Raw genomic sequence first — 26,477 nt, 5'->3', positions numbered from 1 at the left:
TAGCTTTTGTCGCTTAGCATAAAGTAGCTATTTTGGGGGGTTAGTAAAAGTGAAATTGAAAATTTTAGTTTTCCTTATAGAAACAGTTGTCTGTGTCGTTTCTTCACATTTTGTCACAGAATGTAAAACTAGGATGTGTTTTAAAACTATACGAGGAAAATTGTGTGTTGTTTTTCCAAGTCTTTTTGCTACAAATAGATGTTGTGAATGTTTGCTGTGCATTGTATCCTCTCTGAGTCAATACTTTGTAGAATGATGTTTTTCTGCAAGTCTTTGGGTAGGTGTCCAATTTTTGCCCATTATTCTGTGCAAAATAGACTAAGCTCCATCATGGATTTCATTTTAGAGTGTGCAGATTGTGGAGATGTTAACAGCCAACAGCTAGCTTTTCCAGAATTTCAGAGTCAAATGATGGATTAAACAAAATGCATGTTTGTAGAGAGCAAATTATCTGGATTTTGGATTGGCGATAAGGTGTTAAACCAACGGAGCGTTAAAGCAAAGTCATCCTGTATGAATCAAAACTTCCTCGGCTTGTGAAAGCTACGGTTTGACTACATAATTGGCAAAAGGCCGATGGATTTTATTATGGCTGCCCTCGTTAAAGATTGGGTAATTTGGTTGTAAATATGTTTCTAAGACGTGGCTGCAAAACAACTTTCTATGTTGATTTCTGCCAACATTTGAGTTCAGTTAGACATGTAAGTTAATGACTTATTTTCTCCTAAATGCTTTCTTTTAACGTTTGCTGTTCACATTGTTCATTATTTATTCTTAGTCTAAAAAGTAACAAAATGCTGCGCTAACAGGCTGCTGTGCTAATCCCTCCTCCATGAATACCAATGTAATGATTGATTTGCATTTGCAATATACTTATAATTACTGTCAGCCATTGTCATTGTCCATTTGTTATTGTTATCCTTGTTGTCTTCTTGATTCTGTCGGAAAATGAAATGAATGAATCCTGACTCATGACTATAAATACTGATTGTTTAACAGAGCTCCCCGTCACATTGTTCTGTATTTTTTATAAATATATAAAAAGGAAATGTGCCATGTATTTAAAGTACAGCTCGTCCAGTCACTAGTCCTTGAATCTTGGTCTAACGTTTCAATACTCAACACCTATTTTTATTTAGTGTTGGTGTGGCCTGCAGATTATTTTGAAGTTCAGTCACTATTTAGCATCTGTGTGATCTAATAGTTTGACTGACGGATTTGTTTTTCTCATATCAGGGTTTAGCATCATCTAAACCATATTGTGATAATAATTGTAATTCATCCCTAATCTGAGAAGAAACTTTTTTCGCCGATTGTGCTTAACAGTGCAACTATTGACAACAAATGAGTGCAATGAGGGTCCGTGTGGTAAAAATCTGTTTTTCTTTCCCCCCCATCCCCGGGTAAGGTCTGGTTTCGGCTGGATATGTGGGGAATGTTTTTTTTTTTTTTTTTTTTTGCGGCTGTGGTTGGGAATCTTCGGGGCTTTCTTTGTCGAGAGTTGAATTGGATGTTTTCTCTCACATTCTGGATCCACGATCCGCGGCTGCCGAAGGCAATTTCACGATCTGCCCATCTGAAGTCACAGTGTTTAGCAACAAATTAAAGACATTAGCACATTTAAAACAAATCATGTGTAATTAACTCTACTTACAACCAAATATTTTAGTTTGTTTTTCTTTCTTAGAATTTCCTTCCAGTTTAGTGGTGAGTGGCTGCAAGAAGGAAATTCATGACTTGGAATAGATTATTTAGCAGAAAAGGGAACTCTAAATGGCAAAAAATATAATAAAGAACAGATTTATGTTCCATGACTGTACATCTGTCAACAAGTCACAAAGCTTGACATGGCGTCCAATGAAATTCAAGAAGTACCTACTTTATTGTATTAGCCTGCGCTTTGACATTTACGGCCACCTGTGCTCTCTACATCTGGAAATGCTGCATAATCTGAAAACAAAACAAAAACTAAAAAAACATTGTTTTTGTAACTTCCTGCTAACGTTAGGCCCTGATATATGCCGCAGTTTCGTATCAGGGACTTTGTTTTCAAAGTTCATCAGTCTGCCTGAATAATTGGCTGCGAGTTGTAGAGGAAATGATAAAAGAAGCTAAAACCAATAATGGTGCTCAAATGAAAACCATCTGTTGCAGAGAAACGGCATGTTTCTAATCTCTTTAGTCAGGGTGGTAGTTTTAGGAGTAATCTGCCCTTCCGCCATTCATGGGGCAAAAAAAAAAAAAAAAAAAAAAGGAAATGAGGGCAACTGAGGGAAAGGTGAAACACAAAAGGAGAGAAGATTTACTGAGGCGGTAATAAGCTACTGGAAGGGAGGAACGTGTTCTGTTTTATTGGTTCACTCCAGCCTTGCTAGCAAGGCATTCTGGGTAAACTGGATCCAGGGGCTTCTCCACAGCGGCCTGCAACATTATTTGAGCTTTTTCTGCATGTTTACTATGTTATACGACAGACCAACACAAAGTAGAGAGTAGTTCTGAACTAGATGTGGTATATTGTTTTTGAGATTCAGACCTTTATGGAAGATTGGCAAAAAAGAAAAGTACAAGATGTTTGCAGTTTGTAAGAGAGACAACAAACATGTGGAAGGAGGTTGAACAGATGAAATCAAAGCTGAACTTTTAGACCCCAAAAAGCTTATAACTTCCTGTTTTAATAGTTCAAACCCCTGATATACATCGACATGCATTAATATACGCACAGTGGAAAGCATCTTCGGATGGTCTTCCTTGTCTCTGCTCTTGCGGTCCACCCAATCAGCACCAAGGAACATGAACGCTGCTTCTGGATTGGCTGGTTTGCAAACGTCAATCCAATCCAATGTTAAAGATATTTCAGCTTCAAAAGCTGCATTTCTTTTGAATATTTTAGACATGATCTATGAAAAATAAAAAAAATCAACAAAAAGACTCATTTTTACACAAATAATTTGAAATTATGCTGTAGTGCCTCTGTAAAATGTTCATAGGGGTAGCCAGAGTTGGCCAGTATGAATTTTAATATTTATGACTCTGTGACCTGATCTAAAGGTGGAGGTGTTGGTCCATCCAGCTGAACTTCAGCTAAATCAAAATAGGCAAAACTTCCACCCAATAGATGCCGAAAGCTGGTAGACGTACATAAATAGATTTGCAGTGGTTTTACAATTTCACTATAAATACACCACACTTTTTAGATTTTCTATAAACATTTTTCCAAAACAACGCACACTTTCTACACTATTTTTTGTTCATCTCTCATGATTAGTCGAATAACAAATGCTGCATCGATTAAGTACCTGAATCTTTGTAACATGGCAAAACAAATTACTTTGCGATGTGACTGAACATGATCCAAGTACAAAGAACCAGCACATATTAGATACACACATCAAACAGAACCAAGTGTTTCCATGGATCATTTCACCTGATAAGTTACATTCAAAGAATATTTTTATTTTACTTTAAGTTAGCTTCCTAAAAGTATAAATGAGAATAATTTAGTAGAGCTGTTATTACTCTGACAACCACTTACGGTTCAGCTCTGTTTTCTACAAAATCAGAAGGATTGTTTTCATAAAACTATTTTATTAAACCTCACAAGAGTATGTGGGGACTTTCTTCCATTAACGGAACTTTTTTTATTTTTATTTTTTATTTTTTTTAGCACCGAAGGTCAAATTTGTTAAATTAGTCACAGAGGAATTTGTTTTTTTTTAAAAAGATTATAAACATATGTGAGTGTCAGAGGATGAGGTTAGTGATTAAATTCCTCTTCTGCTCAATCATGTAATTCTTAGCTGATGATGTGACTTTGATTAGCATATTGTGGATTTCACAGTCTCCCAAACATTTGATCACCATCAGGCCTGTGGAGAGCTGCCTACAAAATAAGAACAGGAAAAGTAATCAAGCTTTGTTATCAGGGGACGCAGCACATTTTAAAATAAGCAGCTCATTCATCATTCAGAAGACAAGCTTGCAAGTTTTATTCTTAGTATTTTTGCAGATGTGTCAACCTGACTGGTTTACGTTCACTGTACAAACAGACCTTCATTGGAAATGGAAACGTTTTTATTGGATAATAATCTTCTGATGTACACAGTTAGGCAGATTTACTTGTTAAAAGGTAGTCTGGGCATATCATCATCAGTGTGTGTGATAATCATATCACAACAGCCTGTTTTGGGTGCAGAAATTGTTGACTAATATATCCCAAATGTTAAAAACTTTAATTTTACACGGTAATGTAATATTTAATCAGTTGGACAGGGTCTCAGACATACGACCGATATCACAACTGATCTTGTCATCGCAGTATTTACCAAAGTTATAACAACAATCACAAGATTTTCGAAAGTTGCGCCACCTTAGTTACAAACCTTAGCCGCTTACCCGGGGGTTTACACTTCAGTGTTTGAGTAAAAGGTCATATTTCTGGTGAAAGATAACACCTTAAAGCTGTCTGAGCCACCAGGAAGGTGTGAGGAAATGTCTGTGGATCTGTCAGTTCTGATAACCCGCTCAGATCATGAGGCTTTCAAGGACACGTTCATTCGATGGGACGTTTACAGCTCAACACAAAGCCTGTCCGCAATGTCTTTTACCATGAACATGTATGTGTTAGCATCTGCCTTCAGTTGCTAACACATAACATCATTTGAACACGAGATGTTTTTAAAAAAATTATTTCTATCAGAATTTTTCACACGGTACCAGAGTCAATAAGCCAGAGATTTATTACATTATGCAATATTTTGTCCTAATTGTTGTCTCAATACAGTGCACCAGTGTTGCTGTTTGAGAAATGCTAGGCTAATGTTAGCATGTTTGTCCGTTTTGATCTGTGTATTACAAAGCCAAGCTGTTCTGGGTCATGTTTCAGTGAATGTCCACCAAGACTTTAGTCCACATAACCTTATGTGGACTGAACTTAGAAAAACACTGTTTTCCTGCTTCATAACATTTTTTCTTTGCTTTAAATGCCATAAAGTTCAATGATGGCATTTCAGCTGCTTTCTGTGACGGCTGGGACATCTGAGCGCAGCAGACAGGAAAGGTCAAATGACACAGACAGGGAGCTGTAGGCATCACACTCCTCTTCCATTCGATACGTTTGTCATTGTAAAAAGGTGAAAAACACATATTGGTGTAGAAAACTAGATTTGCTAGATTACCAGGATATTGTCCAAAGCCTCTATTGCTGTATTTCAAGCAATGCAGTTTGAGATTTTTAGTACTCAGACTCTTTGGGGACTCAGATTATAATTATTTGAAAATGCATGGATCGGGATCTCCAGGACAGTACCTGAAATTTATTGAGACATTATCTTGTATTTAGATAAGTAGTTCAAGGTTTATTTAATGTGCTTGTTGATACAAATTAAAATTACCTGATGAAATAAAATATTCTACTTTTGGCTCTTTTAATTGCCAATATGCCTATAAACAAAACTTAGGACAAAGTAACCAGAACAATGTAAAATAAATGTTTTCCCCACCATAATCAGCCTGCGCGCTCATTAGTGAAATGAGAAACGGCGGTCGGTACGTTGAACGTATCAAACACGTTGTCTTCTTGTTGAATGTTGTCTTTAAAGTTTACTGTGGTGCACAGGAGGTGTTTTAGAGTTGAGAGTTTACCCGTTTCAGGGGGCAACACTAAACCTGTCAGCTGGACCTGGAGGGAAGTCTGCGGAGATGAAAGCTGTCTGAGCTTTGGTTACTGCTCTGGCAGTCAGCGTCGGGTCAGCACGCAGCACGGCTTTGACCTTTAGAGTTTCTGTGCCAGGCTGAGCGGCGACTGTAAAACACACTGTCAACACTCAGTAAGCCCAACTTTGAAGCATCAAGTTAGGATGTCATCTATTCATAATTTATTAATGGAGCTGGAGTAAAGAGACTAAAAAAAACAGGCTATTTGCTGAAAGAAAATATAATATATAGTATAATTAAGCCAAAATTGTATGAAAAAATATAAACATTTTGCATTTAAGAGAGGAAAAAAAACAAGCCATCTTTGACTGTATATGTTTTACCCAAAACTACTCAAGTGGCAATTTTAGCTTCACCTGATCAAATTCTGTAAATAAAAATAAAAATAAATAGATCTACCACCAAGCACCTTTTTCTATCTGATATAAAGTTAATTTAAAATATAATCAACAGAACAGCCCTATGACTTTGCTACAAATGATCAAGCATTCACTAAAGTAATACTATGAAACTGGATTTTAGATAATAAAATGTTAATTTACTTAAATTAATATTAGTTTATTTGCATATTTTAATGCATTTCTCATATTCTATAAAATATGAGAAAGTGGTTACATAAAAATCTGCAGAATGTGCCAATTATCAGACTAATTGATAGAGTAATCGATAACTAAAGTAATTGCTAGTTGTAGCTCTAGAACAAGTAAACCCAGGTATGGTAATAATTGCAGTATTATCTGTCATCATGAATTATGGATCCACAGCTGGATCAGTAGAACATGTTTGTTGTTGTGGTTGAACCAGAAATACTGACAGTTTTCCTTTTCCTTCACAGATCGAGAGGACCAATCGATTCTTTGCACGTGAGTACTGCCCTCGTCTTTTCTCTGCTTTATTCCCAAGGTCGTGTCTGAGGACAGCTGGTTAATGTTTCCTACTTGGTTCTAGTTCTGGAGCTGCTCAGTGGGCTGGTAAATGAACCTTCAACAGATAGAGATTATTTATCACCTAATATTCTTACCTTCTGACCTCGGTTCATGTCCTTGCACTGCCTGTATTTATAACTTAAAACGTCACAAAAAGAGTGGTTTAAAAAAAAAATCTGAACTTCAGGATGTCTTTCTTCTTTTTAATGTGGTTCTGTTTTCTCTCATTAAAGCCCTTTTCCATCTCCCTCTATGCCCATCGTCCTGCTGGGTTTTATTTAAAGATGAGTTACAAATAGTTGGTTTTGCGGATGCGGGTCTGTTCAGCGGTTCTGCCAAATACTGAGGGAGTTATGAGTGTGGTTTGGTGGCCCGCCCTCAACCTCTACGTCAGAGCGTCATTAAGTGGCACTTTCTTTCAGCTTGGCATGTGTTGCCAGTGACATCAAAACCCACGCTGAAAATAGCTTCCCTTGTTGGTGGTAATAAATCAGTTTTTCTACAATCGTTCAGTGACTGCAGTGGCGATGAGTCTGGAGAAACCTACAGGAACTACAGCATCTAGAGTAACTCAATGAAGTGATTCATGGAGCCCCAAACCGCCTGATCAAATGTCTGCGGATCCCCTAAAAGTTTGAAAATAATCAGCATGAAGCCAGTCATGTTGTTGCAGCTTTTTGTTATTTACCAAAAGAGTTTTTACTGCCAAAATGTCTCAGTTATCTGCACCAGGATTCTCCCTAACAATCTGTCCATTTAAAAGGTTTCTATGCATCAACCATTAATTTCAGTATAAAAGAATGTTGTGGGTGTATATTATAGTCTGATGGGTTTTCTGTAATTTTAGTATTTTATCCTTGTTCATAAATGTTTTACTGATGTTAACTTGTAGTTTCTTAGGATTTTAAAGAGGCAGTGTCATGTAAAATTCACTTTGTTGAATTATGTTATAATACTATAAGATGATATAAAGTTATAACGTAATGCCATAACGGCATTTCGTTGCCAATCTCACTGTTGTGTCTTTGTGCAGTGACAATAAAATTAGTCTAAGTCTATTCCCTCATCAAATACAGACCTGGAGCGTTGCCAGGTATTTCATACATGTTTGAGAAATCCTTGAATCTCCATGGCAACCTTTCAGCTGTGCAAAACGCCTCTTTGGAGCTGCAGTTTCCAAGCTTCTGCCTCACAGAGCAGCCCTCCTATAGCGACTCACCCACTCAGCTCCTTCAGACTAGCCAGCAGCAATTAGCAAACACCTGGTGGAGCATCTGCTGAGCTCATTATAGGACCTGCTTCTCAATGCAACACTGGTAAAGACATTGTTAGAGAGTTGATAGAAGAGCCATGTTGTCACGACGTCCTGAAGGCAGAGTTTCAGAAATATTTACAATAATCTGTGAATTGTTTCCTGGAGTCATACTCCAGATTCGTTGTGAAACTTTAAAACCTAAAACCAAATACAGAATGATGCTTAATTTGACCTACATTCTGCCTTTGAGAACTCGCCCCTCGGATTCTAGTGAAGCATCTAAAAACCTCAGTGTACTATGTGCAGTAGAACTAATGAGCAGCTACACTAAAACCACTGGCATGTAGCTGGATGTAGTGCTGCTGGCCGGGTTTTTGCTCTTGGCTCCGAGACCTGACTGTGGGAAACTGTGGAAGGCCCTGCCTGTACACAGCTATCATTAGAGACGACCCAAAAGCAGAGCCTGGAAAGTTGGAGACGGACTTAGCAGACCACAACATTCTCCACTCAAACACTCACAAACAAGGCATATATATAAATATATAAAAATCCTGATGACCTTGGTGTTCGTCCAGTCACTCATCACCACAATAGTAGTAATTTTGGGGGATTTTTTTCATGGTTTTCCAGTGTTCCTGTTTGTAACTTGCAAGTCTTTGGACACTTTACACACATCCCCATATCAACGGTATTTGGCAGAACCGCTTTCTTCTTTCATTCATACTTCACTGGCCGCTATGTGTTTCTGTTTCTAAACTCTTCTTTTTAGAGGTGAGTCAGGAGCGGGCAAGACGGAAAACACAAAGAAGGTCATCCAGTACCTGGCCCATGTTGCCTCCTCACACAAAGGACGCAAAGACCACAACATTCCTGTGAGCCTTACTGCCGACATTTCCCTACTCTCTTCCTTTCCCTTTTTTTTTTGCTCCTGCAAATCATCCCATATCAGCTACCTGCGGGTAAATTAGCTGCCTTATAAAGCCACGTAATAAAGAAATCTGCTGCAAAAGAGCCATAATCTGACACTGTAACATTTTAAAAATCCTAATTTAAACATGTCACTGGTGGCACAACCCCCATCTATTTAGGATATAACTATCTAAAACTGCTTGTTTTAGTCAGTCAAAATTTCTAATGATTTCTAATTAGTAACCCAGGACTTCCTGTTTCTCTGGTGTATAAATATTACATCACCCAAATTTTTTTTTTGTGCCAACATTCATATTATATATTACATATTATGGTGAGGGAGTTAAAAAAATCTCCAAAGCTCACTTGTTAAGAGAAATGTTGCAAATGGTGACATTTTTGGACCACTGAGTATCCGTAGCAACAATTAGATGGCATCTGAATAGCAACAATTTTTAGGACAATTGTAACCTTGACATTTACCTCAAACAGTCTTATTTAGTGAGATGAGAATAAGATTGGTCTTTTCAGAAAAATCAAAACCAAAAGCCAAAAAAAAAAAAAATCACTTCAAGTTTAACATTAAAATAGGAATGAATTTACAGAAAGAGTTGGGCATAGTGGTGGATCTGTGATGATGTGGGCTTTTTTCTCTTCTAATCTCCCTGGGAACTTGGAGTTTATTACATTAGGAAATCTGTGAAATACCAGTGATTTTAGTGAAAATGTGATGGATTTTAACAGTGAGCTGAAAATTGGCCGTCATACGATCTTTCAGGATAACAACGGTTCAACACATATGGCCAAATCAAAACAGAATCTAGCGTCTATAATTTTTTAAGCTAACATGTTCTCACTTCTGTTGCTGAAAGTATTGTGGGTTTTTTCTCAAAATGCGAAATTAATCATTCATGCTCTGATTTTTTAAGAAAGTAAGAAATGACGTAACAATCATCAGCTTTTCTAAGAAGTAGTGTGATCTGCCTTCGAAGCGCTCAGGCTTCCTACTCTTCTGTTTTCTGTTGCTTGTGTGCGACATGAGCACTTCACCTTTTAACACATGCATTTGTTTATCCAAAATGCACAGCCCGATTCTCCCAAAGCATTCAAGCTACAGGCAAGTGGATCCCCCGGCGAGGGTGTCGTCTATTTTCATGTTTGTACTGATCTGCATGCCCTCCTCTCTAAATCTCTGGCTTTTCCGTAATGATGTGGACAGACTAATGTTAGCTTATGATGTTGTGAGGTATTTGTTTGTGCTGGCTCAGTCTTCTCACATGGAAAGAAGTGATTCTTGCATTAACCCAGCAGACTCGTGACAACAAAACGATGTTTTATCAGTTGGTTCTGGTTTATTAAAACAGTTTGGAATGAAGGCTTCATCAGAAACACATGCCTGACAATAAAGAATGACTATTTATGAAGTTCTAATGGGGCCCGAGTCTGTGGAGCCGTGATGTTGAGCAGTGTGCAGATCAGATGGCAGCCGCACCAAACAACTCTCCTCCATCTTCTTTATTTTCTATTTGTTGATTCAAGTTGATGAAATAAAATAAAATGTATGGCATATTCCTGCATGTTTTCATTTTGTTAGAGGTTTAAGTGCATGCCTGTAGTTTGAGGTCCATTTAATCTGATCTTATTTTGTGTTATAGTTAGGATATTGTATCTCAGTGTTTTATTCTAAATTTTTATTTGGATAAAAATCTTTCCAATGTCTGTTTTTCTTAATTTTAGGCAAACTGTATTTTGTTGCTCACCTTTTTTTCTGCAGTCTGTGTTCTTGCCGTTTTTCTTTTTTTTTTTTCTTTTTTTTCCCTTCTCCCCTAAATCAGAACCGAATGTTGGCAAATCTAATAACTGCAGATGCAGAGTGAGTCTTTATGACTCCTTTAACCTGAAACATTTGGCTCAGACACGACCGAGTTCACTGTTATTACGCTCAAATCCAGTAGCCGAAAGTTAGCAGCTGGACCTCAGTGCCTCTGCGGCTCCTTGGCCTAGCTGCACCGTCCACCCTGACCTCCTTAATGCAGCTTTCCTCCTGCTTTGCATTACAGCCAGAGGAATGCAGGGATTGAGGGAGAGCAAAGAAAATAGTGCCATAGCAGTGACTGAAATGTGGTCAGGAAGAAGTGGAGAAGACTTGGGTTAGACCTCGCCAGTGTTAGGTTGGAGTCAAAAATGACTCCAAAAGCAATTAATGTTGAGTACATTTCAGTTGAGGCTATAATCTCTGTTTTCTTTTCATCTGACTGAAATGTAATCAGAAGCAAGTCAGTCCTCTACATCGTTCAGACTGTCAGGGTGGACATCGATTTGGTTTAAAAGAAATATACAACTAAACATTACCTACATATAAATGGCTGGAGATTCTCTTAAGATACCTTATAACACCTGGTAAAGTAAGCATATAAATGGAAAACAACAAGGGACCAAGTATAGTAACTTGAGGAACACCACAGATCAAGTAAACGTTGACAGAAGAGGAGCTGCTGGTGTTGGTAGAAAAACCAGTTGTTTAAATGAGAGGAAAACCAGCCCAGACTGGATGCCTATAAGCCTATTGAGCAAAATTCTCACCAGTCTGAATCAAAACTGAGGTCAAGTAGATCTTTATATAGCTTTAATAAGACAGAGTTTGGCAGTTTGTACAATACAATGCTTGGAAAACCCAGATTGAAACGGATAATTTGCTGTCTGATTAGTAAAGATTTCTCTACTAGGCACCCATTGTTATAGCATTTGAAATTGTGTTTAGCAATACTTTTAAGAGATAGAATTAGTTTTATGATATTTGTAACTGTTAATAGTCTTACAGTAGATAAATAAGAGCAGTAAAAAAAAAACTCTGGAGCAAGTCAGGGCCTTGTCAAAACAAACTGTTCATTCTGGGTGATGCAGAATCCATAGATGATCCAGGTTACAGAAGAAGTTGTTTCTGTTCTGCCATCATCATGGAAAATAGAAATGGTGAAAAGTCTTGGAGAATTAAATGTTTTAGGACCCAAGCTTTAAGATTTTAAAAATGGGCCAGATTTGGCTACAAAGGCTAATGTCCTTCTGTAGACTTTGACATAAAATGAGATTAGGGCAAGTTTGCGGAAAAAGGCATTGTGCGATTGACTGGTTGTTACTCTCTTTACCATGTTCTATACGGTTCATATGATCTCGACCAGAGGAATGTAGGGGGCAGGAGAAAGTCCTCACAAAGTGACTTTTCTCCATTGAGCGTTCAGACCGCCACACTTCCTTCGTGCCTCCGTGGTTTAACACGGCTTCTCAATCTGTGTGTTTGTCTTGGCCCCTGAAACTTGTTGAATTCTCTTGACAAAAATGCCTCTGTTCAGCAGTTCGTTTAAGCGACTGCAAAGCAGCCTTGATGGAGTATAGCTTAGCACAACGTGGCTTTGTTTTTTTTTNTTCCTTTTTTCCCTCTCTCTATTTTCAACCTTTGTGGCATCGCTGGTGTTCCTCTCTGATATCTCCGTTTTCCCCACCGCGTTCTGTTATCGGATACCTTCCCACCACGCCCGTTCTGCCTCTTCGCTCTCCTGAGAAGTATTTCCTTCCACAAGGGAGCATCCTGCGAATGGCAGAGGAATTTACTGTCGCCTCTCCATTTGGTGATTTGCTGACGTGTGAGAAGGTTGCACCACTCGAACCCCCGTCATATATCACAACGCCACTCCAGACGTTTTGTCACTGATTGGCAAGAGCCAGAACTGCTGAATAAATAGAAACAAAAGAACCTCAACCCATCCCTGTATTTTCTTTTGCTGTGACGTTTTTGTTGTTGCTGAAAACATTGCTTGTTTCTTACCAAAGAGCTCCGTGTGCAAAGAGTGAGTTAAACCAGGCGTCCTGGCCTTCTCTTCTTCTGCCCTGTGAATGCCTAATTGGCAGCTGGTTCAACAGAGTTACTCAGTGGCTGTAAATGATTGCACCTTAGAGCAACAGATGTCTGTCAAACTCAAGGCCCAGGTGCCAAATCTGGTCCTCCAGACAAGAATGAATCACACAATCATTTAAAATGGGCTCAATAATTTCCATTTGGATAATTTATCATGTTTCTCTTTCCTCTCTCTCTACCAAAACTGAAAGACAGAAGTCATGAGGTTTGGTAAAAATTGTGACTAATGGTGGCTCATAATTCATTTTCTTTGCTCTTTCTGTTCTTCTGTTTGTTTATTTTGGATATTTCAAACGTCTCCCAGTGTTAAATGTTCCTCAGAATTTGAAGTTTATTTATCTTTGAGAATGTGTTCTTGTTTTATTATACCTTTACCATTACATTACTTGAAAATGTTGTCAAACAATAATATTATCGTTTATCACAATAACTTCTGAATACCCTAAATAACCCTAAATACTGCCAGATTGCATTCATGTGAAAAGAGGTTTAATATTATTTCATGTTAAAAAATACTCACTGAATGTACAGACAGCTATTTATTATTAAATGAGTTTTACATTCTTTCACAACTGGACTTCTTTTTTTCCTTTCTCAAAAAACTTAAGTTGGATATCTACATTTTTGTAAATCATCATCTGCATTAAAGCTGTATTTAGTTCCAAATGTAGGCTAAACTTCTCATTGTTTAAGATCGCATACCATGTCAGCATGAAGTTTGGATTCGGTCCAAATTTGAAATTTTACACTGATTTGATTCTGCCTCATGAACGCAAGGCTCTTTGTAAAAATAAACTTAGATTTTAAAGAATGCATATCTGTGTTTTCTTCCTCACAGTCGATTTCTCTATAAATTATACATGATTGTCTGGAAAAGTAGTTTCCTCCCTCCTTCACACCAGACGACGACCACGACATTAAAAACCAGCTTCAGCATGGGTGGTCTGTGCATAGTGTTGAGAAAAGTATGTCGGGGTGCAAAAAGAAAGCAGTTTGAGCCCCATTATGTTTGATGAAGTGTGAGACCTCCATGACTGTTTTGAGCACGCAAAAACAACAGCAACAGCAAAAAACCCCTGTTGTGGTGGGATTGTGCTTGTTAATTATCGGCTACAAACAGGAGCCCGGTAGCGACAGTGTCAGTTCATATTTTACATGTGGTATTTGCACACTATTCATTCATCAGATAATTTGATGAAGGAGAGGGCAGCTGCTCAAAGGCCAAGGCTACGACCTCATTACGCCCACACCAGGCTGACAGGACTACAAGTGTTTTAATATATTGTAACTCTTAGAGGTCCTGCAGCTACACCCACAAAAATCTCATTGAGTCGTAGAAATGAACAGCAAATAAGTACAGTGCCATGACTGAACTTCATGCTATTCGCTACGTTTCCTGTGTAATGGAGCTGTTAGCGATGGTGAATTATGCACATCTCCAAATTGCGCATGCAGATGGACTGATTGAAGAAAGATTTTCAGACTTCAGTTTAAAGCAAAATGTGTTTTTTTCCATGTTCTCTTGCATCTGTTGCATATATAGGAAAAATTAGCAAATTTTTAAGAATCTCCTTGTTGATGGCAGTGGAAAATCTAAGCATAATAGAGCAGAGCTTTGATTGCTTTTACACCAAAGTCACATTTTCCACATTTGAAGCAATTCATCAGGGTTCAAACGATGGATATACAACATGTCGGCACCGACATCTGTATCAGCCGATAGAGGTCGACCATTTGGCCAATATTAACAACCAATATGTGAATCTTATTGTCACAAACATTCTAATGAACTTTTAATCCTGGAACCTGAAGACATTTTAAATTTCCAAAATAAATAAAACAACAAATTAAATGAATTATGAAGTCTCTGTAAATAAAATTATCCTTTAAAAAAAAGGGTGAGTTTAGACCGAAGCAGCAGACTGAAGACTTTTGTCATTCAGTTTTGGTAGAAAGAGAGAAAAGAGAAAAATAATAAATCATGCAACTGGAAATTACTGAGCTTGCTTTCATTTATCATGTGACTAACTGATTTGTTCCTTATTGTGACAGGGCCACTTGAAAGTTACTTTCACTTTGAATATTAACTATTTTTTTTGGGAAGGTTATGTGTGAAAATGTACAACTTTGACCACTACTTTCTGAAAAAGGTGCTTCAAAATCAGTAATTATAGGCTGCAACTACCACACAAAAATATATCACAACATCCCAGAGGGAACAGTATTATGTACAATATCAGTAGATATTGGTTATCTGCTGCCATAACAGCAAAATTAACTTTTTTTTTATATCGGTGCATTTCTAGTTCAAACTGTATTGGCAGTCTGGGAGACTAAAGTGAATCAAAGAACTTATTTGATCATAATAAATGAGAAATGTCATTGCTTTTTTCCCTGTTTTAGCTCTGAAGTTAGTTGACTTTTTTCCTGATAGAAATGAGCTTTTTATTCCATTATTAAACAACATACAAAACGATGTGTCCACTTAATCCCTACAAACAGGCTGGATGTTTTCACAGTTGTTATCGCTTAATGTGACATTTATACTCTGCAGGTCTCCTCAGATCAGGACACTCTCCAGATCGCTGCTTCTGCTGTCTGGGAATGTGAATGAGCTCTGTCTCACTCTCACTTGCTTCGGTCATCTGGTTTTAAAGCAGCCCTGGACTCCGTCCCGCCTCTGCTCCGACTCTTTACGAGCAATCAGGGGGGACGTTTTCATTTCACCTTTGTGCTAAAACAGTCGTCGTATTCCACCGCGATCGGGGAGTTAGGTTTGCGTGAACGTGTGTGTCCGTGGGCGAGGCTTAGCCGATTTGAACAACACATAATAGTTTATGTAAGAGCGGCCACTGGCTGGCGTTCAGGATTTCCCATGTGTGTCCGGAGGTTGCCATGACGTTTGGATTTTCACTGTGCGCTGCTGCGTTTTATGACTTCTTTTATGAAGCAAACTGCGCAAACACTTTGTGGAAAAGCTGTGGTACATCCAACTGCCAGGATCCCAGAAGATTAAACGTCATGTTGTGAAGCCAACCGTCTTTATCATTTTTGTTTTATAGCTTTTGTCGCTTAGCATAAAGTAGCTATTTTGGGGGGTTAGTAAAAGTGAAATTGAAAATTTTAGTTTTCCTTATAGAAACAGTTGTCTGTGTCGTTTCTTCACATTTTGTCACAGAATGTAAAACTAGGATGTGTTTTAAAACTATACGAGGAAAATTGTGTGTTGTTTTTCCAAGTCTTTTTGCTACAAATAGATGTTGTGAATGTTTGCTGTGCATTGTATCCTCTCTGAGTCAATACTTTGTAGAATGATGTTTTTCTGCAAGTCTTTGGGTAGGTGTCCAATTTTTGCCCATTATTCTGTGCAAAATAGACTAAGCTCCATCATGGATTTCATTTTAGAGTGTGCAGATTGTGGAGATGTTAACAGCCAACAGCTAGCTTTTCCAGAATTTCAGAGTCAAATGATGGATTAAACAAAATGCATGTTTGTAGAGAGCAAATTATCTGGATTTTGGATTGGCGATAAGGTGTTAAACCAACGGAGCGTTAAAGCAAAGTCATCCTGTATGAATCAAAACTTCCTCGGCTTGTGAAAGCTACGGTTTGACTACATAATTGGCAAAAGGCCGATGGATTTTATTATGGCTGCCCTCGTTAAAGATTGGGTAATTTGGTTGTAAATATGTTTCTAAGACGTGGCTGCAAAACAACTTTCTATGTTGATTTCTGCCAACATTTGAGTTCAGTTAGACATGTAAGTTAATGACTTATTTTCTCCTAAATGCTTTCTTTTAACGTTTGCTGTTCACATTGTTCATTATTTATTCTTAGTCTAAAAAGTAACAAAATGCTGCGCTAACAGGCTGCTGTGCTAATCCCTCCTCCATGAATACCAATGTAATGATTGATTTGCATTTGCAATATACTTATAATTACTGTCAGCCATTGTCATTGTCCATTTGTTATTGTTATCCTTGTTGTCTTCTTGATTCTGTCGGAAAATGAAATGAATGAATCCTGACTCATGACTATAAATACTGATTGTTTAACAGAGCTCCCCGTCACATTGTTCTGTATTTTTTATAAATATATAAAAAGGAAATGTGCCATGTATTTAAAGTACAGCTCGTCCAGTCACTAGTCCTTGAATCTTGGTCTAACGTTTCAATACTCAACACCTATTTTTATTTAGTGTTGGTGTGGCCTGCAGATTATTTTGAAGTTCAGTCACTATTTAGCATCTGTGTGATCTAATAGTTTGACTGACGGATTTGTTTTTCTCATATCAGGGTTTAGCATCATCTAAACCATATTGTGATAATAATTGTAATTCATCCCTAATCTGAGAAGAAACTTTTTTCGCCGATTGTGCTTAACAGTGCAACTATTGACAACAAATGAGTGCAATGAGGGTCCGTGTGGTAAAAATCTGTTTTTCTTTCCCCCCCATCCCCGGGTAAGGTCTGGTTTCGGCTGGATATGTGGGGAATGTTTTTTTTTTTTTTTTTTTTTGCGGCTGTGGTTGGGAATCTTCGGGGCTTTCTTTGTCGAGAGTTGAATTGGATGTTTTCTCTCACATTCTGGATCCACGATCCGCGGCTGCCGAAGGCAATTTCACGATCTGCCCATCTGAAGTCACAGTGTTTAGCAACAAATTAAAGACATTAGCACATTTAAAACAAATCATGTGTAATTAACTCTACTTACAACCAAATATTTTAGTTTGTTTTTCTTTCTTAGAATTTCCTTCCAGTTTAGTGGTGAGTGGCTGCAAGAAGGAAATTCATGACTTGGAATAGATTATTTAGCAGAAAAGGGAACTCTAAATGGCAAAAAATATAATAAAGAACAGATTTATGTTCCATGACTGTACATCTGTCAACAAGTCACAAAGCTTGACATGGCGTCCAATGAAATTCAAGAAGTACCTACTTTATTGTATTAGCCTGCGCTTTGACATTTACGGCCACCTGTGCTCTCTACATCTGGAAATGCTGCATAATCTGAAAACAAAACAAAAACTAAAAAAACATTGTTTTTGTAACTTCCTGCTAACGTTAGGCCCTGATATATGCCGCAGTTTCGTATCAGGGACTTTGTTTTCAAAGTTCATCAGTCTGCCTGAATAATTGGCTGCGAGTTGTAGAGGAAATGATAAAAGAAGCTAAAACCAATAATGGTGCTCAAATGAAAACCATCTGTTGCAGAGAAACGGCATGTTTCTAATCTCTTTAGTCAGGGTGGTAGTTTTAGGAGTAATCTGCCCTTCCGCCATTCATGGGGCAAAAAAAAAAAAAAAAAAAAAAGGAAATGAGGGCAACTGAGGGAAAGGTGAAACACAAAAGGAGAGAAGATTTACTGAGGCGGTAATAAGCTACTGGAAGGGAGGAACGTGTTCTGTTTTATTGGTTCACTCCAGCCTTGCTAGCAAGGCATTCTGGGTAAACTGGATCCAGGGGCTTCTCCACAGCGGCCTGCAACATTATTTGAGCTTTTTCTGCATGTTTACTATGTTATACGACAGACCAACACAAAGTAGAGAGTAGTTCTGAACTAGATGTGGTATATTGTTTTTGAGATTCAGACCTTTATGGAAGATTGGCAAAAAAGAAAAGTACAAGATGTTTGCAGTTTGTAAGAGAGACAGCAAACATGTGGAAGGAGGTTGAACAGATAAAGTCAAAGCTTAACTTTTAGACCCCAAAAAGCTTATAACTTCTTGTTTTAATAGTTCAAACCCCTGATATACATCGACATGCATTAATATACGCACAGTGGAAAGCATCTTCGGATGGTCTTCCTTGTCTCTGCTCTTGCGGTCCAGCCAATCAGCATCAAGGAGCATGAACGCTGCTTCTGGATTGGCTGGTTTGCAAACGTCAATCCAATCCAATGTTAGATATTTCAGCTTCAAAAGCTGCATTTCTTTTGAATATTTTAGACATGATCTATGAAAAATAAAAAAAATCAACAAAAAGACTCATTTTTACACAAATAATTTGAAATTATGCTGTAGTGCCTCTGTAAAATGTTCATAGGGGTAGCCAGAGTTGGCCAGTATGAATTTTAATATTTATGACTCTGTGACCTGATCTAAAGGTGGAGGTGTTGGTCCATCCAGCTGAACTTCAGCTAAATCAAAATAGGCAAAACTTCCACCCAATAGATGCCGAAAGCTGGTAGACGTACATAAATAGATTTGCAGTGGTTTTACAATTTCACTATAAATACACCACACTTTTTAGATTTTCTATAAACATTTTTCCAAAACAACGCACACTTTCTACACTATTTTTTGTTCATCTCTCATGATTAGTCGAATAACAAATGCTGCATCGATTAAGTACCTGAATCTTTGTAACATGGCAAAACAAATTACTTTGCGATGTGACTGAACATGATCCAAGTACAAAGAACCAGCACATATTAGATACACACATCAAACAGAACCAAGTGTTTCCATGGATCATTTCACCTGATAAGTTACATTCAAAGAATATTTTTATTTTACTTTAAGTTAGCTTCCTAAAAGTATAAATGAGAATAATTTAGTAGAGCTGTTATTACTCTGACAACCACTTACGGTTCAGCTCTGTTTTCTACAAAATCAGAAGGATTGTTTTCATAAAACTATTTTATTAAACCTCACAAGAGTATGTGGGGACTTTCTTCCATTAACGGAACTTTTTTTATTTTTATTTTTTATTTTTTTTAGCACCGAAGGTCAAATTTGTTAAATTAGTCACAGAGGAATTTGTTTTTTTTTAAAAAGATTATAAACATATGTGAGTGTCAGAGGATGAGGTTAGTGATTAAATTCCTCTTCTGCTCAATCATGTAATTCTTAGCTGATGATGTGACTTTGATTAGCATATTGTGGATTTCACAGTCTCCCAAACATTTGATCACCATCAGGCCTGTGGAGAGCTGCCTACAAAATAAGAACAGGAAAAGTAATCAAGCTTTGTTATCAGGGGACGCAGCACATTTTAAAATAAGCAGCTCATTCATCATTCAGAAGACAAGCTTGCAAGTTTTATTCTTAGTATTTTTGCAGATGTGTCAACCTGACTGGTTTACGTTCACTGTACAAACAGACCTTCATTGGAAATGGAAACGTTTTTATTGGATAATAATCTTCTGATGTACACAGTTAGGCAGATTTACTTGTTAAAAGGTAGTCTGGGCATATCATCATCAGTGTGTGTGATAATCATATCACAACAGCCTGTTTTGGGTGCAGAAATTGTTGACTAATATATCCCAAATGTTAAAAACTTTAATTTTACACGGTAATGTAATATTTAATCAGTTGGACAGGGTCTCAGACATACGACCGATATCACAACTGATCTTGTCATCGCAGTATTTACCAAAGTTATAACAACAATCACAAGATTTTCGAAAGTTGCGCCACCTTAGTTACAAACCTTAGCCGCTTACCCGGGGGTTTACACTTCAGTGTTTGAGTAAAAGGTCATATTTCTGGTGAAAGATAACACCTTAAAGCTGTCTGAGCCACCAGGAAGGTGTGAGGAAATGTCTGTGGATCTGTCAGTTCTGGTAACCCGCTCAGATCATGAGGCTTTCAAGGACACGTTCATTCGATGGGACGTTTACAGCTCAACACAAAGCCTGTCTGCAATGTCTTTTACCATGAACATGTATGTGTTAGCATCTGCCTTCAGTTGCTAGCACATAACATCATTTGAACACGAGATGTTTTTAAAAAAATTATTTCTATCAGAATTTTTCACACGGTACCAGAGTCAATAAGCCAGAGATTTATTACATTATGCAATATTTTGTCCTAATTGTTGTCTCAATACAGTGCACCAGTGTTGCTGTTTGAGAAATGCTAGGCTAATGTTAGCATGTTTGTCCGTTTTGATCTGTGTATTACAAAGCCAAGCTGTTCTGGGTCATGTTTCAGTGAATGTCCACCAAGACTTTAGTCCACATAACCTTATGTGGACTGAACTTAGAAAAACACTGTTTTCCTGCTTCATAACATTTTTTCTTTGCTTTAAATGCCATAAAGTTCAATGATGGCATTTCAGCTGCTTTCTGTGACGGCTGGGACATCTGAGCGCAGCAGACAGGAAAGGTCAAATGACACAGACAGGGAGCTGTAGGCGTTACACTCCTCTTCCATTCGATACGTTTGTCATTGTAAAAAGGTGAAAAACACATATTGGTGTAGAAAACTAGATTTGCTAGATTACCAGGATATTGTCCAAAGCCTCTATTGCTGTATTTCAAGCAATGCAGTTTGAGATTTTTAGTACTCAGACTCTTTGGGGACTCAGATTATAATTATTTGAAAATGCATGGATCGGGATCTCCAGGACAGTACCTGAAATTTATTGAGACATTATCTTGTATTTAGATAAGTAGTTCAAGGTTTATTTAATGTGCTTGTTGATACAAATTAAAATTACCTGATGAAATAAAATATTCTACTTTTGGCTCTTTTAATTGCCAATATGCCTATAAACAAAACTTAGGACAAAGTAACCAGAACAATGTAAAATAAATGTTTTCCCCACCATAATCAGCCTGCGCGCTCATTAGTGAAATGAGAAACGGCGGTCGGTACGTTGAACGTATCAAACACGTTGTCTTCTTGTTGAATGTTGTCTTTAAAGTTTACTGTGGTGCACAGGAGGTGTTTTAGAGTTGAGAGTTTACCCGTTTCAGGGGGCAACACTAAACCTGTCAGCTGGACCTGGAGGGAAGTCTGCGGAGATGAAAGCTGTCTGAGCTTTGGTTACTGCTCTGGCAGTCAGCGTCGGGTCAGCACGCAGCACGGCTTTGACCTTTAGAGTTTCTGTGCCAGGCTGAGCGGCGACTGTAAAACACACTGTCAACACTCAGTAAGCCCAACTTTGAAGCATCAAGTTAGGATGTCATCTATTCATAATTTATTAATGGAGCTGGAGTAAAGAGACTAAAAAAAACAGGCTATTTGCTGAAAGAAAATATAATATATAGTATAATTAAGCCAAAATTGTATGAAAAAATATAAACATTTTGCATTTAAGAGAGGAAAAAAAACAAGCCATCTTTGACTGTATATGTTTTACCCAAAACTACTCAAGTGGCAATTTTAGCTTCACCTGATCAAATTCTGTAAATAAAAATAAAAATAAATAGATCTACCACCAAGCACCTTTTTCTATCTGATATAAAGTTAATTTAAAATATAATCAACAGAACAGCCCTATGACTTTGCTACAAATGATCAAGCATTCACTAAAGTAATACTATGAAACTGGATTTTAGATAATAAAATGTTAATTTACTTAAATTAATATTAGTTTATTTGCATATTTTAATGCATTTCTCATATTCTATAAAATATGAGAAAGTGGTTACATAAAAATCTGCAGAATGTGCCAATTATCAGACTAATTGATAGAGTAATCGATAACTAAAGTAATTGCTAGTTGTAGCTCTAGAACAAGTAAACCCAGGTATGGTAATAATTGCAGTATTATCTGTCATCATGAATTATGGATCCACAGCTGGATCAGTAGAACATGTTTGTTGTTGTGGTTGAACCAGAAATACTGACAGTTTTCCTTTTCCTTCACAGATCGAGAGGACCAATCGATTCTTTGCACGTGAGTACTGCCCTCGTCTTTTCTCTGCTTTATTCCCAAGGTCGTGTCTGAGGACAGCTGGTTAATGTTTCCTACTTGGTTCTAGTTCTGGAGCTGCTCAGTGGGCTGGTAAATGAACCTTCAACAGATAGAGATTATTTATCACCTAATATTCTTACCTTCTGACCTCGGTTCATGTCCTTGCACTGCCTGTATTTATAACTTAAAACGTCACAAAAAGAGTGGTTTAAAAAAAAAATCTGAACTTCAGGATGTCTTTCTTCTTTTTAATGTGGTTCTGTTTTCTCTCATTAAAGCCCTTTTCCATCTCCCTCTATGCCCATCGTCCTGCTGGGTTTTATTTAAAGATGAGTTACAAATAGTTGGTTTTGCGGATGCGGGTCTGTTCAGCGGTTCTGCCAAATACTGAGGGAGTTATGAGTGTGGTTTGGTGGCCCGCCCTCAACCTCTACGTCAGAGCGTCATTAAGTGGCACTTTCTTTCAGCTTGGCATGTGTTGCCAGTGACATCAAAACCCACGCTGAAAATAGCTTCCCTTGTTGGTGGTAATAAATCAGTTTTTCTACAATCGTTCAGTGACTGCAGTGGCGATGAGTCTGGAGAAACCTACAGGAACTACAGCATCTAGAGTAACTCAATGAAGTGATTCATGGAGCCCCAAACCGCCTGATCAAATGTCTGCGGATCCCCTAAAAGTTTGAAAATAATCAGCATGAAGCCAGTCATGTTGTTGCAGCTTTTTGTTATTTACCAAAAGAGTTTTTACTGCCAAAATGTCTCAGTTATCTGCACCAGGATTCTCCCTAACAATCTGTCCATTTAAAAGGTTTCTATGCATCAACCATTAATTTCAGTATAAAAGAATGTTGTGGGTGTATATTATAGTCTGATGGGTTTTCTGTAATTTTAGTATTTTATCCTTGTTCATAAATGTTTTACTGATGTTAACTTGTAGTTTCTTAGGATTTTAAAGAGGCAGTGTCATGTAAAATTCACTTTGTTGAATTATGTTATAATACTATAAGATGATATAAAGTTATAACGTAATGCCATAACGGCATTTCGTTGCCAATCTCACTGTTGTGTCTTTGTGCAGTGACAATAAAATTAGTCTAAGTCTATTCCCTCATCAAATACAGACCTGGAGCGTTGCCAGGTATTTCATACATGTTTGAGAAATCCTTGAATCTCCATGGCAACCTTTCAGCTGTGGAAAACTCCTCTTTGGAGCTGCAGTTTCCAAGCTTCTGCCTCACAGAGCAGCCCTCCTATAGCGATTCACCCACTCAGCTCCTTCAGACTAGTCAGCAGCAATTAGCAAACACCTGGTGGAGCATCTGCTGAGCTCATTATAGGAGCTGCTTCTCAATGCAACACTGGTGAAGACATTGTTAGAGGGTTGATAGAAGAGTCATGTTGTCACGACGTCCTGAAGGCAGAGTTTCAGAAATATTTACAATAATCTGTGAATTGTTTCCTGGAGTCATACTCCAGATTCGTTGTGAAACTTTAAAACCTAAAACCAAATACAGAATGATGCTTAATTTGACCTACATTCTGCCTTTGAGAACTCGCCCCTCGGATTCTAGTGAAGCATCTAAAAACCTCAGTGTACTATGTGCAGTAGAACTAATGAGCAGCTACACTAAAACCACTGGCATGTAGCTGGATGTAGTGCTGCTGGCCGGGTTTTTGCTCTTGGCTCCGAGACCTGACTGTGGGAAACTGTGGAAGGCCCTGCCTGTACACAGCTATCATTAGAGACGACCCAAAAGCAGAGCCTGGAAAGTTGGAGACGGACTTAGCAGACCACAACATTCTCCACTCAAACACTCACAAACAAGGCATATATATAAATATATAAAAATCCTGATGACCTTGGTGTTCGTCCAGTCACTCATCACCACAATAGTAGTAATTTTGGGGGATTTTTTTCATGGTTTTCCAGTGTTCCTGTTTGTAACTTGCAAGTCTTTGGACACTTTACACACATCCCCATATCAACGGTATTTGGCAGAACCGCTTTCTTCTTTCATTCATACTTCACTGGCCGCTATGTGTTTCTGTTTCTAAACTCTTCTTTTTAGAGGTGAGTCAGGAGCGGGCAAGACGGAAAACACAAAGAAGGTCATCCAGTACCTGGCCCATGTTGCCTCCTCACACAAAGGACGCAAAGACCACAACATTCCTGTGAGCCTTACTGCCGACATTTCCCTACTCTCTTCCTTTCCCTTTTTTTTTTGCTCCTGCAAATCATCCCATATCAGCTACCTGCGGGTAAATTAGCTGCCTTATAAAGCCACGTAATAAAGAAATCTGCTGCAAAAGAGCCATAATCTGACACTGTAACATTTTAAAAATCCTAATTTAAACATGTCACTGGTGGCACAACCCCCATCTATTTAGGATATAACTATCTAAAACTGCTTGTTTTAGTCAGTCAAAATTTCTAATGATTTCTAATTAGTAACCCAGGACTTCCTGTTTCTCTGGTGTATAAATATTACATCACCCAAATTTTTTTTTTGTGCCAACATTCATATTATATATTACATATTATGGTGAGGGAGTTAAAAAAATCTCCAAAGCTCACTTGTTAAGAGAAATGTTGCAAATGGTGACATTTTTGGACCACTGAGTATCCGTAGCAACAATTAGATGGCATCTGAATAGCAACAATTTTTAGGACAATTGTAACCTTGACATTTACCTCAAACAGTCTTATTTAGTGAGATGAGAATAAGATTGGTCTTTTCAGAAAAATCAAAACCAAAAGCCAAAAAAAAAAAAAATCACTTCAAGTTTAACATTAAAATAGGAATGAATTTACAGAAAGAGTTGGGCATAGTGGTGGATCTGTGATGATGTGGGCTTTTTTCTCTTCTAATCTCCCTGGGAACTTGGAGTTTATTACATTAGGAAATCTGTGAAATACCAGTGATTTTAGTGAAAATGTGATGGATTTTAACAGTGAGCTGAAAATTGGCCGTCATACGATCTTTCAGGATAACAATGGTTCAGCACATATGGCCAAATCAAAACAGAATCTAGCGTCTATAATTTTTTAAGCTAACATGTTCTCACTTCTGTTGCTGAAAGTATTGTGGGTTTTTTCTCAAAATGCGAAATTAATCATTCATGCTCTGATTTTTTAAGAAAGTAAGAAATGACGTAACAATCATCAGCTTTTCTAAGAAGTAGTGTGATCTGCCTTCGAAGCGCTCAGGCTTCCTACTCTTCTGTTTTCTGTTGCTTGTGTGCGACATGAGCACTTCACCTTTTAACACATGCATTTGTTTATCCAAAATGCACAGCCCGATTCTCCCAAAGCATTCAAGCTACAGGCAAGTGGATCCCCCGGCGAGGGTGTCGTCTATTTTCATGTTTGTACTGATCTGCATGCCCTCCTCTCTAAATCTCTGGCTTTTCCGTAATGATGTGGACAGACTAATGTTAGCTTATGATGTTGTGAGGTATTTGTTTGTGCTGGCTCAGTCTTCTCACATGGAAAGAAGTGATTCTTGCATTAACCCAGCAGACTCGTGACAACAAAACGATGTTTTATCAGTTGGTTCTGGTTTATTAAAACAGTTTGGAATGAAGGCTTCATCAGAAACACATGCCTGACAATAAAGAATGACTATTTATGAAGTTCTAATGGGGCCCGAGTCTGTGGAGCCGTGATGTTGAGCAGTGTGCAGATCAGATGGCAGCCGCACCAAACAACTCTCCTCCATCTTCTTTATTTTCTATTTGTTGATTCAAGTTGATGAAATAAAATAAAATGTATGGCATATTCCTGCATGTTTTCATTTTGTTAGAGGTTTAAGTGCATGCCTGTAGTTTGAGGTCCATTTAATCTGATCTTATTTTGTGTTATAGTTAGGATATTGTATCTCAGTGTTTTATTCTAAATTTTTATTTGGATAAAAATCTCATTCCAATGTCTGTTTTTCTTAATTTTAGGCAAACTGTATTTTGTTGCTCACCTTTTTTTCTGCAGTCTGTGTTCTTGCCGTTTTTCTTTTTTTTTTTTCTTTTTTTTCCCTTCTCCCCTAAATCAGAACCGAATGTTGGCAAATCTAATAACTGCAGATGCAGAGTGAGTCTTTATGACTCCTTTAACCTGA

The 26,477-nt window shown here is 37.8% G+C and overlaps 1 protein-coding gene across 1 annotated transcript in view; it reads left to right on the top strand.

Annotated features, from left to right (window-relative positions):
• The window catches only part of LOC103143665 (myosin-10), an 82,326-nt gene that overhangs the window by 25,402 nt on the left and 30,447 nt on the right, over nt 1-26,477 (top strand). The window contains exons 4-6 of the mRNA XM_016675463.1: nt 6,548-6,575; nt 8,663-8,765; nt 9,890-9,919. Of these exons, the coding sequence (XP_016530949.1) occupies nt 6,548-6,575; nt 8,663-8,765; nt 9,890-9,919 (161 nt within the window). The remainder of the gene's footprint in view (nt 1-6,547; nt 6,576-8,662; nt 8,766-9,889; nt 9,920-26,477) is intronic.

The sequence above is a fragment of the Poecilia formosa genome, unplaced genomic scaffold (genome assembly GCF_000485575.1).
Source record: "Poecilia formosa unplaced genomic scaffold, Poecilia_formosa-5.1.2 Scaffold114, whole genome shotgun sequence".
NCBI classification, from domain to species: Eukaryota; Metazoa; Chordata; class Actinopteri; order Cyprinodontiformes; family Poeciliidae; genus Poecilia; species Poecilia formosa.
This window is presented reverse-complemented; position numbering and strand designations above follow the sequence as displayed.